The 13,787-nt window shown below is 42.1% G+C and overlaps 1 protein-coding gene across 1 annotated transcript; it reads left to right on the forward strand.

The window, feature by feature from the left end:
* Positions 1-837: 837 nt before the first annotated feature.
* On the forward strand, positions 838-7,677 carry ADAMTS1 (ADAM metallopeptidase with thrombospondin type 1 motif 1). Its single transcript, XM_077807272.1, has 9 exons — positions 838-1,420; positions 2,749-3,095; positions 3,514-3,646; positions 4,069-4,236; positions 4,563-4,849; positions 5,038-5,224; positions 5,353-5,528; positions 6,384-6,559; positions 6,936-7,677. Exons 1-9 carry the CDS (start codon positions 838-840, stop codon positions 7,675-7,677), a joined length of 2,799 nt encoding a protein of 932 aa, XP_077663398.1.
* The last annotated feature ends 6,110 nt before the right edge of the window (positions 7,678-13,787 follow it).

A 13,787-nucleotide genomic window follows, 5' to 3' on the forward strand; every position in this document is an offset into this window, starting at 1 on the left:
TTGGAGGGGGGCGAAGGGATGGGGGGGCAGGGGGCTGCGCTACCTGTCACCTCCCTCCCCCCTGCTGCAGCCCTGAGCAGCTCCAGCCTTCTCCGTCCGACGTGGAAAACCCGGGCAGCGGGCAGAGCCCAGGCTGGGGGCGGGGAGCAGGCGGCGGCGGCGGCGGCTTGGCTCACCCCGCTCTGTGTGGGGCAGCCCCAGCTCGGCCCGAGGCCCCGGCGGGAGCGGGGGGGGGGGGGGCCAGCCGCCGCACGGTTGCGCAGGCAGAGTGAGCTCAGCGCTCCAGCCGCTCGGAACTAGGGGCGGTGCCTGGCGGGGGCAGCTGTGGGGGGGCTGGGGGTGGGGGCTGCCCGGGCAAATCCCATAAAGGGCGGCCCCGGCGGCCCCGGCTCCTGCACTCACGCCGCACCGCGGAGGCGCTCGGAGCCCAGGGAGTTTGCAAAGACGGGACGCCCCCCTCCTCTCCAGCAACAAGCCCGAGCGCAGGGCAGGGCTGCGGACGTGCAAGCGGCTGCGCCCCGACTCGGAGAGGAGACGCGCCGAGCCCGGCAGCCGGAGCCTCCCCTGCCACCAACTCTCTCGGCAGCGCCAGGAGCCGGGGGGAGCCAAGCCAGCTCCTGCGCCCCGCAGCACCCTCCCCACCCTGCAGCTGCGCTCCGGCCATGGCAGGGGCAGCGCCTCCTCTGTAGGGACTCCGAGACCGCGCCGCGCTCCTGCTGCAGCGCCCTGACTGCGCGCCTGCCCCCGAGCCTCTTCCCGGCCGCCTGCGGCTCGCCCCCGAGCCGGCTGCTCCCTGCGCTCCCCCTGCGCCTCCCCGCCCGAGCCCCGGCGCGCAGCATGGGGCCCGCCCCCCTGCTGCTGGCGGCGCTGCTCTGCCTCTGCCCGCGGGGCGCTCGCGGCAGCCCCGCGCCGCGGGAGGAGCAGGCGCTGATCGTGCCCGTGCGGCTGGACTCCGCGGCCGAGCCGGCCGGCAAGAGGCTCTATCGCCTGGACGCCTTCGGGAAGCGGCTGAGCTTGGAGCTGGAGCCAGACAGCAGCTTCCTGGCTCCGGACTTCAGGCTGCAGTCCTTGGGCAGCCGGCCCCGGCAGGAGGAGGAGGAGGAGGCGGTGCCGGAGCAGGGAGCCTCGCTCGGGATCCCACCCGCCGCCGACCTGGCGCGCTGCTTCTACTCCGGCACCGTCAACCGGGACCCGAGCTCTGCCGCCGCCCTCAGCCTCTGCGCGGGGCTCCGCGGGGCTTTCTACTTGCAGGGGGAAGAGTACTTTATCCAGCCGGCCAACGCCTCCCAGCCGCAGCTCCACCTCCTGCGCCGGCGGCCCCAGAGCAGCGTCCGCCCGAGCGGCGGCTCCAAGTGCGGCGTGACCGACCAGAGCTTCCCCCGGGCCGCAGAGGGACAGCAGGCGCCCGTGGGCCAGACAGGTACTGGGACCCTGGTTGACTCCCGTGCAGCTTCTCTCCCATTTACTCTCGTAGAAGCCTCAGGCTGATGACCTGAAATCGACACGTCCTCAGGGGCGTGAATGTCCCGTGCGCGTTGGAGAGAGACAGACCCTGGGGAGGGATTCTCAAAAGAACCTCTGGCTCTTTTGGCAATTCCACCCTCCACTTCCGAGCACATCCCTGCAGGCGGGGATGGAGAACTCTTTGTTGTACTCCCTTCCAGCACATTAAGCATTTCTCCCTCGGTAACCTCTAGCTGTACTGCGGGTTGGATTGGAAAAGGACAGAAGTTTAGTGCAATGAAAAACCATACCTCCTACAAATACAGAGTGTGTGCATGGATGAACTGAGCTGTAGCTCACGAAAGCTTATGCTCAAATAAATTGGTTAGTCTCTAAGGTGCCACAAGTACTCCTGTTCTTTTTGCGAATACAGACTAACATGGCTGTTACTCTGTAGCCAAGACTGTCATCTCAATTGCATGTGCGTAAAATCACAAATAACTCCTTTAAAGTCATTTGAGTTACGCTGGTGTAAATGAAGAGAGACTCTGGCTCACCAAATCGGGGGTAAACAAAATACAGATACAAGCAGAGGCACATTTGTTGTAAATGTTGATACAAAGAATCCCACCCCCTAGTAATTAGTGTACAGTATGTTCATTCAGAAAAAGGACTGGTGTCTCTGACACAGGTGTGTAGCAAAGAGAGGGAAAGTTACAGTGCCTGACAGCCCAGAAAGGGCCTACGAATGGGGGAGTTTAATCATCTGACTGGAACAGCACATGGGAAGGGGGAGGAGAGAGGAATGGAACTGAAAGTCAGACGAGGGCACAGTGTCCTACTAGAGTAAGAGGCGGTGCTGTTGCAGGGTCCTGGTAGCAATCGGGTTGCTTGGCAGGAGCCTCGAGTACTGCACTGTGCTTTCCACGTGGAGCCCAATGATCTCATTCAGACTTCTGAGTCACCCTTTCGTTTGCAAGGTCTCACATCATACGCTTTTGGCCAAGGTTGCTCTTTACTGCATCAGCAAAAGTGACTTAGTGGGTGAGATTATGTTAACACTGCTCAGGTTTCAGAGGTCAAAAACTGGCTATTTTAAGTAGGTGTGCCCTCACAAGCCTCCTGTTCCATTTTAAGGTCTTTCTGCCTTTAGTAATAAAGTAATGTGGTAAAATATTTCCTGCCTTAGATGCAAATTTTGTTTGTTACTGTATTTTGTTCTAGTTCCTTATTATAATAATTTACAGTAATGTTTCTGGCCAGGCTATTCATATGCAATTTCCCCCTTTTTCTTTTTTAATATAGAAACTGGAAGCACACGGAAAAAAAGATTTGTGTCCAGCCCTCGCTATGTGGAAACCATGCTTGTAGCAGACCAGTCCATGGCAGAGTTCCATGGCAGTGGATTGAAGCACTATCTCTTGACTCTGTTGTCTGTGGCAGCCAAATTATACAAGCATCCCAGTATCCGAAACTCTATTAGTCTGGTGTTGGTAAAAATTCTGGTTATCTATGATGAGCAGAAGGGACCTGATGTTTCTTCTAATGCTGCCCTTACCTTAAGGAACTTCTGCAGTTGGCAAAAGCAACACAATCCACCCAGTGACCGACATGCAGAGCACTATGACACAGCAATCCTCTTTACCAGACAGGTAAGGGAAAGGAGAGGGAAAGTTTGGTCATCTTTTTACAAACAAAGCAAGCCTAATCTTTTTAATTACAGTCTTCAGAAAAATCACATTTAGATTCAGTCGTCTGAGATTATTGACTCAAACAAGTGGGATAATAATTAACCACCTTTTTTGTAATGTTATCTTATTTCAGATGAAAGGCACTTTATATGCAGCATACTGCCGTTTTAATATATGGATTGTTTAGCAAGATTTAGCACTGAAATTATGGAATAAGTACAAGCATTTTTGCATGTTGCAAAGGAGAATTTTGCCATAGTATCTTGAAATTCTGAATCTATGCTTTTTCCATAAGTAAAGGCAAACTGCCAAGGTTGAATGATTCTTGCCAAGGTTAAGTCTCTGACCAGGTTAAATGAAACTGCCTTCTTTTTTAAAGGACCTTTGTGGTGCCAAGACATGTGATACCCTTGGGATGGCTGATGTGGGAACAATTTGTGATCCAAACCGCAGTTGCTCTATCATAGAAGACGACGGATTGCAAGCTGCCTTCACAACAGCCCATGAACTAGGTAATTCACCTTTGACATGAGTTTGAATTAATTTAAACTAGTCTGATACCATAAAGTAAATATCTCATTATGTAATAGGGCCCAATTCTGTGAGGTGTTGAATGCCCTCAACTCCTTCTAAAGTCAGTCAGTAGGAGACAATGGCACATGGCAGATTGTCAGGCAGGATTGGCCAGATAACTGTATGTGGGAGCTGTAGATTTGACTGCAATTGCAGAAACACCATCTTTCTTAGATTTGCAAATGAGACAAGCAAAAAGAAGGTGGCATCTGTTTAAAATGTTGGAACTATTCAGATAATTCTTTTAAGTATCTAAAATGCATTCAATGATCAGTTCAAGACTAACACTTAAATATTTGCTAATGCATAAAACAAACTTCCTAAAAATCCTTTTTTTTTCCTTTTTTTTTTTTTTTTTAAGGCCATGTGTTTAACATGCCCCATGATGACGCAAAGCAGTGTGCCAATATTAATGGTCTAAGCCGGGATTCCCACATGATGGCGTCTATGCTTTCCAATCTGGATCGAAGCCAACCTTGGTCTCCGTGCAGTGCCTACATGATTACAACATTTTTGGACAATGGATATGGTACGTTTTTATTAATCTTTCTATTCAAGTTTGTACTCTTAGCGTTTAAGTGGCAGCTAAAAGTATCTTTGTTTTCTTCCTACTTTAAAAAAAAAACTAAAAATGAAGCAGTCCCCTCCTTACAACACTTTCTGTTAGAGAACTCCAGTACAAGGTTATGTTTTTACTTGGCTGCCAGTAACATTAAAGAAGTCTTTAACTGGTTCACATAATTGTTGGTGTAATGAAAGCTGAACAATTATTTGAACAAAAAAGCTAAGTGCAATCGAACAAATAAAATACATTTTTCCCATTCAAACCAGCTAATTGATTACTATTTTTTCCAGGTGAGTGTTTACTGGACAAGCCCCACAAACCTATACAGCTTCCCTCTGATCTCCCTGGAACTTTATATGATGCCAATAGGCAGTGCCAATTTACATTTGGAGATGAGTCCAAACATTGTCCGGACACAGCCAGCACGTGTACAACTTTGTGGTGTACAGGCATCTCTGGAGAATTGCTTGTGTGCCAAACTAAACACTTTCCTTGGGCAGATGGCACCAGTTGTGGAGAGGGGAAATGGTGTGTGAATGGCAAATGTGTAAACAAGACTGAGAAGAAGCATTATGATGTAAGTATTTTTTTAAAAATCTAGAATATGCAATAATATTTCAATAAGATACATAGTTTTAATTTCTGATAATGAGTAAATTGAGGGCGGTAGCTAATAAAACATAGAAGGAATCTTGTGCAAGGGGCTCAACTTAATTGAGAGTTTTAGTGTGGTGGTTGTTATATATTTGCTGTTTATCATTTTAGACCCCTGTCCATGGAGGCTGGGGATCATGGGGACCCTGGGGAGACTGCTCAAGGACATGTGGTGGTGGAGTGCAGTACTCCTTTAGAGAGTGTGATAACCCAGTTCCAAAGAATGGAGGAAAGTACTGTGAAGGCAAACGGGTGCAATACCGATCGTGTAATATTGAGGACTGTCCAGATAATAATGGTAAGTTGGGAGTTGATCTTTGACATGGAGGAAGGGGATGTTGGGGGCAGGAGAGATGATTGCGGGGGGGGAGCAGGACAATTAAAGACAAATATCTAAAGTCTAACTAATTTTTCTCCTATGTATAGGCAAAACCTTCAGAGAAGAGCAGTGTGAAATACACAATGACATTTCCAAATCCCCTTTTGGAAGTGGACCTGCAGTGGAATGGACACCCAAGTTTGCTGGAGTCTCTCCAAAGGATAGATGCAAACTTGTCTGCCGAGCAAAAGGCACCGGATATTTCTTTGTTCTGCAACCTAAGGTATTTTTTAAAATTATGTGTTGTACATTACATTTTAAGCAGGAATTCTTACCTTTTCTGATTATTTTTTTAAAGTGGAGTCAAAGGATATGCAAACTAAAATATTTTAATCATAAGCTTTTAAAACATCTTCGCCAGATTTTCCGTTCCTCTGTGCTACAAGTAGTCTAATCACATATTTAAATCTAGTTTGTATTGATGGGGACATGCTTCTTTCAAACTCAGTCACAGCTTTTTAAACTCACATACTTATCACATTTTATTAAACTGGAGTTTTTACAGAACATTGTGTTTCTATTATTTTATTCAACTTTTCATAGGTCCTTCAGCCTCAGGTTAAATATCTGCTCTTTGTCTCACATTCCTAAAAGGCTAACATCTTAAAACGGTCAAAAGGAAATACTTTTTAATGTAATATATTTAGGCAGTGGAACTGGGAACCAATGGCTTAGCAAGATTAAGGAATAAATACGCTTTTAAGACTAGCTTCTACAGCTGTTTGCTAGGTAGGATACTGTTGAAAGGGCTATCAGTCCTTATGCTTCATGGCCCAAGACTGACTCAACTGGCTTTAGGAAGCAATGTCCTTCCTTATATGGGCTTAAACAATTTAAAGTTGTCCCTTTGATAAACACTGATACTAAATCAATTTCTCATGTTACCATGGCATTTTAGTGTTGTAAGTGGAATGAAGTAGCACTGCATACTCTAAATGAATACTTTTACTTTCAACAGTCGCTGTCTTCAGAATATGAAGGGGTGGGGGACATGTTGCATCCATATTTTAATTTTATTATCCATGTCTGCAAATAAAATGTCCATGTTCTAATCAAAGGCACTATTACTTTTTTAAAGGTTGTGGATGGCACCGCATGTAGCCCAGATTCCACTTCTGTCTGTGTGCAGGGGCAATGTGTAAAGGCTGGCTGTGATCGTATGATAGGCTCCAGTAAGAAATATGACAAATGTGGTATCTGTGGAGGCAATGGATCTACCTGCAAGAAAGTGTCAGGCACTCTCATTAGTGCAAAGTGAGTTTACAAATACTGTTCCTCTTTTGAACTGCAATAGTTAATATCTTGCAAAATAACCTTTCTGTTTCAAAGACAGGTATTGGCTCAGTTTACTCTTAGAATTGAAAACTAATCTTTTAAAATCAGTTGATTTAGTTATAATTTTTTAAAGTAAAATCCCAATTAAATTAAGTGCATCATACAAGGATCTCCTGTATTGTAGCAGTAATTTAGGATGATTGAACAAAGCATTTTTGCACATGCTTGTGCCTATTGAAGTTAATTGGACTTAAGCATGTGCATAAGGTAAAGCTCAAAATTTAGTGTTTTGCTAAATTGAAGCCTTAATCAGTGGAAGACTAAGGACTCAACATTTGCATTTTGTTCCCTGTAGACCTGGTTATCATGATGTTGTCACCATTCCTGCTGGGGCAACCAATCTTGAAGTTAAGCAACGAAATAACAGGGGTTCACGACATGATGGCAGTTTCCTTGCTATTAAAGCTGCTGATGGCACATATATTCTTAATGGTGACTACACTCTATCGACATTGGAACAAGACATTACTCATAAAGGCAGTGTTTTAAGGTACAGTGGCTCATCTGCAGCTTTGGAAAGAATCCGCAGTTTCAGCCCACTGATGGAACCTTTAACTATCCAGGTTCTGACTGTGGGTGACTCACCTCAACCTAAAATCAAATATACCTATTTTGTGAAGAAACCACTACAGTCTGGGTCTGAGAAAGCTTCCAGCAAAAAGAAAGAATCTTTTAACGCCATCAAGGAGACGATCTTATCTGAATGGGTTATTGAAGAATGGGGAGAATGTTCAAAGTCATGTGGGTCCGGTTGGCAAAGAAGATCTGTCAAATGCAGAGACCTTAATGGGCAGTCTGCCACAGACTGTGCGAAAGAACTCAAACCAAATGATCTCCGACCATGTGCAGACATGCCCTGCCCACAGTGGCAATTGGGAGACTGGTCACCATGTTCTAAGACATGTGGGAAAGGGTTCAAGAAGAGATTATTAAAATGTATGTCTTACGATGGCAGTATGTTGCCACAAGAAAGCTGTGACCCTTCAAAGAAACCTAAACATTTAATAGACTTTTGCAATGTTACAAAGTGCACTTAAACAGTATCCAGTTGGGAAAGCTAAAGATTTTTTTTTTTCTCCCAGAACAGTGCACTGAAAACAAGAGAGTTAGGGGTAGCATATGTGTCTTGCATATAAAGGGCATGGTGAGGATTCATTGAGAAGGGACAGTAAAAATAATTTTAGGGTGGTGTTGCATCATAAAAATATCCTGCAAAGTGCAGATTTGATAGCTTAGCAAGCCAATGTCACTAACTCTTTCATCTTCAGTAGATAAAGCCCTAAGGCATTATAATTTCCTTTTTAAGTCCGTTACAAGTTAAAGAAAATATAAGCAGGGGCCAAACTGAGTTTAAGTAAACATTTCAGACCCCCCCGCCCCCTTAAATTTGTGTTGTGGTACTGTTCAAGTCCCTAGGGTTTTTTTACGTGGGTAGCTTGGGGTGGGGGGTAGGAGGGAGAAAATAGCTTTCATCTAAGCTTAAAATAATTGGTCAAGGCTTACCTACCTCACAAAGGACAAAAAACCGGATTAGAAAAGGAGTTTCAACTACGTTGTTCATGGCTGCTATTGTTTCAGAGATTAGTTTTATATAAAAATAAAGCCATATTCTCCACAAGTAGAGTCAAAAATATCAAGAAAAATCACTCTAACTTAACCTAACTTAACCTGCAGACAACTAGAATGTTCTATTTTTAAGCATCTTTGTATCACCCAATGTTTCTATCCATTTTTCTCATCCATGCCGATGTAGTCATTGTGACATGTGTAACCTACAAAGCTGGAATAAGTGGCAATCTCCATGGAGCAGGTTCTGTCTAAAAGTTGTTGCTTTTAGTGCCTCCTGACCAAACCACTGGTTTCTTTGGTTCTACAATACTGTCAACCAAAGTTATGACAGTGAAGATTTGAGCGCTGTCTCAAGTTCTAACTTTTTACCATGTTGCAACCAATACTAGCTTACTTATTTGTGTTATGCTAGAGACAGATCAGAGGAAAAAGAAATTCCCAGTATGAATGGGAATCTCTAATATATGACATTTTTATAGTGCTCAAATCACTTTTATAAGGCGGGAAAGACAAAGCTGAAGGATAGCAGGTCCATCCACAGCAGTACACTAGCAGTTGCGTAATTAAAAGTTTGTGCCAGTCCATAGACTATGAGAGAATATGGCTTTCCATATGTATATAGTAAAATATATTACTATAGATTATATATACTTTATAAGTATTTTATATTTCTTTACCTTCTGGGAAGGGTTATAGTTTGTAATAAATGCGCATAATAAACCTATTTATTTTTATACTTCCTGTGATCTTTTAAGTTATCGCTTTTTTAAAAGGACATATAACAAGGATAGAGTATTTATACAGTATAATATGTTACTAGAGGTAATAAATGAACACTATGAATTTTTGAATTTGAGTGTTTTTATTTCTACTTTATATATAGATTTTTACTCCAGTGAAAGTACCTGAAATCTAGAGTAACCTTTTCAAAAGTGACTAAGGGATTTAGGAGCCTAAGTTTTATAGGTGCTTTTGAAAACTTTTCCCATAATGTCTTATGCCATGGTAAAAGAGTAATCTTGTGTTTTGTTCTTTAAACACCAACAAGGTGCACAGCAGTTATTTCATTTTTTTAGACGGAAAAAATGGAATATGAGTTAATTGATATTCTTGATTTTAATTGGGCTTATGGATGGGACAGAACTTGTTCTGTCAGCTTGTGTTTGTAACCAGCAAAATTTCTACAAAACTAGTTAATTTTCATGTAGTACTTAACATTTTAAAATGTATTACTGGGAAAGATGCATTTAAGTTTAATAATAATAATTAACCAAAAGTCAGAGGTTCCCTTAAGCAAACTTCTTGAGGGTATGATAAGCACTCTTTTAATTAGAAATACATTTTTAATGAACTGCTCTAACATTTTTTGTAACATGCTCAATAATGTTGACATTTTAAATCAGAGTTTAAACATCCAGAAACTGAATTTTATTCCCTTAACTCTGACTCAATGCCCACTGAGCTCAAGAGGAAAAACTACTATTGACATCAATGGGAATTTTTGTCTTTTGGCTTTTAAAGGAGCAGGAGTATGCCCAGTGTGAAAATTGAAGGCCTCTCACTGCTCTCTGAAATCCAGTTGAAGTTACATCTGTTAAGGGAAAGTAAAATTTGGCACAGTATCCTATTAAAGGTGCCCTGACAAATGTTTGGCCTTCTGTGTTGTGAAGCAGTAATTCTCTGTTACTCCACGGGTGATATCCTGACCCTGTTAAAGTCAGTGGTGCCAGGATTTCACCCCTTGTGCAACATAGTACCTTTTCCTTGCTATGCTGGCCAGTTTGCACTAAATGTGATGGTTAGAAATAAACACTACAAAATATTTTAACTTTTATTTGTGGTTTTAATTCCATGGTCTTTCCATGAGAACGGTAGGAGTAAATATTGTTTTAGTGTATCTTATTTCTACTAACATTAAATCATAGCTTTTTTTAAAAAAAACACGACAGTTGATGGGTGAGAAATCAAATGTACAGCAGTTTGCAAAAAAGACAGTCTGTTTTAATTTTACACTGCACCTCTCCTCCCTGTCAAATTTATTTTCTAACAAATACCAACTGCACATAGCCTAAGTGCTTAGTTATACTGGCACAGTTCATGCTATCAACTTGTGAACCCAGTGAGTTATAGTAATAAAATTCCAGCAATGTGCTGTAGCTAAGGAATGGGCTTGGGCCCAAGATCTCTGGTTGGTAATCAGTGCCTTACCCAATACTACATACATCAACCAAGAATAAGTGAGCTGTGTAGGGCTAACAAAACCGAGGAAACTGTTTCTCACAAGCATACCTATGTCGATTAAAGGCATTCCATGGTGCTGACATCCTCTCCCCACTCCCAATAAAAGGCTGAAAAGACATTTTTAGAGAGGGAAATTATATTTTATGCACACTCTTTCATGTCGAAGTGCGCTCAAGAAAATTGAATGCAGCAGATCCCTATTGTTGCAAAAAGTTTCATAAGACCTTTTATTTCTCTCTATACATTTCTAAAGTGCTTACACTCCTATTATGTGGGCACTCTAATGATTAGAATGGTCAGTATCTTTAGCTAAGATGTAAATGAGGTGTGGGGGGATTCTAAACATTTGTTCTATATTAGAATTAAAGATATACATGGCAATGATGATTATATTTGCATTCATAAAAACAAAATGAAATAATAAAATGTTATGATAGGCTATTTGCTATATTGGTGTTTGTGGCACAATGAACACAAACACAGCAGTGCAAAGGTCAGGTCATTACCAAAATTTGTAGCTCAGTGGACCACGATTACATTTTTAAATTGTAGTTTTCTAGCTAGAAAACCACAGCTGTAATATTTTTCTTTCACCAATTTATGAACTCTTATCAGTTGTGCTATAACATTAGAATAGGGCTTGTAAAATCATTCTTTTTTAAAAAAGTGGGATTTGGTTACTGAAAGAGCATGTACCAAATACTACATGATTTTAAAAAACTTAGTTAAAAGAAAGTCTAGCCCCATGAAAGGATACTCTCTTATGTGACACAGCAAAGGAAAAATAAGCAAAATAAACTGGATGTGATTTATCTGTGTGGCAGTTGAGATCGCAAAGCAATTAAATATATCCTCTGTAATAAGAGTCCGCCAATTTATAGCGCTTATGGCAAAGGATTGGCCTGCGCACTATTCTTTGTGAATGCATCTTTTTTGCGTAAGAGCCTCTAAACATTATTACTGACTTATTTAATACAAAATTAGGTCCAGAAAGAGAGAGGTAGAAAGTCAGGTTGTGTGTTTATTTAGAGGACATTTTAACATAGGAAATAATCCTTAAAGGTATCAAAAGCACTTTGTTATTTAAACTGTTATTTAAATCAATGCAAAGTGTCCTATTGTCTTCAGTGGGCTTTGGAGCAGGCCTTTGGCAAACTCTAGATGGACTATTTTAGCCCAGTTTTACTAGTTTCCTCACCCAACAGATTCAGAGTTCATCACCATAAACACTGTAACCTGCATACCGTTTCCCTCTAGGGTCATACCTGGCATTGTTCATTGGGTGTATAAGTGTCTGGCAGCCTCTCCAGTCAGGCAGATAATGAGCAGGCACTTTTTTCTCTTCTCCTCTTTTACCTGCACCTCTCCTCCACCCCCTTTTCAACTGAGGTTTAATTCCATGTCAAAAATGTGTGCTTTTAGTCCTTTAGAAATTGGGTACAGACGAAGGGGAAGTCTAGTTACAAGGATATTTCTTCCTCAGACCCCATTTTTTCAGTTTAACCCTTTGACAGTTGCGTGGACATTTATCCAGATTTTAACTGAGCTAAACTTGCCTGTCTCAGCAATACCACCAGCTTGGATTTATTGCCAGAAAATGTACAGGTGTATCTGAGTTGTGTGGACGCAGAAGATGAACCATGAGTCATAAAATATTTTATGCAGAATAGCTGCCTGGAAGTGCCAAAATGAATTAAATCTGTTTATCTTAATTATCCTCCAGTTCAATGCTCTCTGCTATACTGTGCCAATCCATCCGAAGACTGTACTATCTTTCAGTTACTGATAAGAGCTTATCTGTTGCTAGAGCAGAAGATAAGTGACAGTAACAGCAATTACAAGAATATTTCTTGAAGTAGTGAACTTCTTCCACTATGGGGTTTCCAGGTACTGAGGTTCTGTGATCCAAAGTCTTTGTGACTCTTTTGGTGGAGTTCAATGAGCTTTGAATCAGGCCTTAAATCTTGTAAGATTACTAGACGCAAAGAACCCTATTTTCAAATTTGGGTATCTAAAGTAGGGAGCAGATGGGCGTTTGGGTAGGAATGTGGATATGTAACATTCCCTCTCCAGCTAATTAGAATGTCAAACTGTGGCATTTGGGAAACCAGTTAAGGCTCCCCTATCTGGGAAATGGACCTACAGTCTGATATAGGGACAGATGTCCTATATAGTATTTCAGTGGCAAGACTAGGAAATCTGGAGCTGAAATTTTGGTTTACATGATTGCCATATTACTAAAAGCAGAATTGGAAAGGGCCTAATTTGATCCTAGAGATAGAGAGTCAGGACCTAATTCACCATTATTTCAAATGTGTTAATGATTGATGGAAGAAGCCGCATGCAATGCATTCTGCTATATTCCCATCCCTGTGGTCTAAGCATAGCTGTGAAAGTAAGAAAGTACGTTCTTACCTGAATCACAATTTTGCTGCTGTTCTGCTGTTTGTAATTATGTATGGTTTCAGACTGTAGACGTCATAGATGATTTTGAATGTCATTTTGAAACAAAATCATTTAATAAATGTAACTTCTAACTTTGTATTAGATAGTTGTTGAGCGGAAAGCAAGTGGTACTATTAATCATAAACTTCTACTTGTTTATCCATCTGTAATGTGGGTATAACAAAGAGGCACAGTGAGGTTAACTGATTTTCCCCAGATCACACAATGAATTAGTGGTATACTCTGTGTGTGTGTGCAAGGGAGACCTTTGGAGTCTTCCTGGACTTTTAATCACAAATTTATACCATATTAACAGCACAACACGTCTCAACACAGTAGTTCAGGAAAGGAAATAGAGAAAAATACTCTCTCCAGTTGAAACTGAAAGGGAAATTTAAGAGGGCAATTACCAAATCTGATATGTAGCAGGACACCAATGCTAACAATCCCCCCTTAATATCTAACTTCTGCACTTCAGCAACCTGTGAGATTTCTGATGATACATTGTCTCTACATACAAAAAAGAACAGAAATGAAAAATGGAACTCTACTATTAAATGAGAAAACCCTGTAGGCCTGGCACAACACCCACTCAGTGAAATCAGCAGGAAGACGCCCATTGACTTGAGGTGCGTTACAGAACAGCACTTTCTATAACTAAAAAATAGTAGATCATTCATTTTCATTTTTTTAAAATGAACCAATTAGGTTTACACCAGTCAGTGAGGCACTAATTCAATTGCATTGCCATGTGGATAAGGGTCAAATATTAACAAAGTTAGACACGTGAAAACGTTGTTGATCACATGCAACTGCAAACATGTCTGAGGCTGTGTCTACACTACGCAACTGTTAGCAACGCCGCTGTGCCACTACAGCTGTGTCGCTAAAA

The sequence above is a fragment of the Eretmochelys imbricata genome, chromosome 1 (genome assembly GCF_965152235.1).
Source record: "Eretmochelys imbricata isolate rEreImb1 chromosome 1, rEreImb1.hap1, whole genome shotgun sequence".
NCBI classification, from domain to species: Eukaryota; Metazoa; Chordata; order Testudines; family Cheloniidae; genus Eretmochelys; species Eretmochelys imbricata.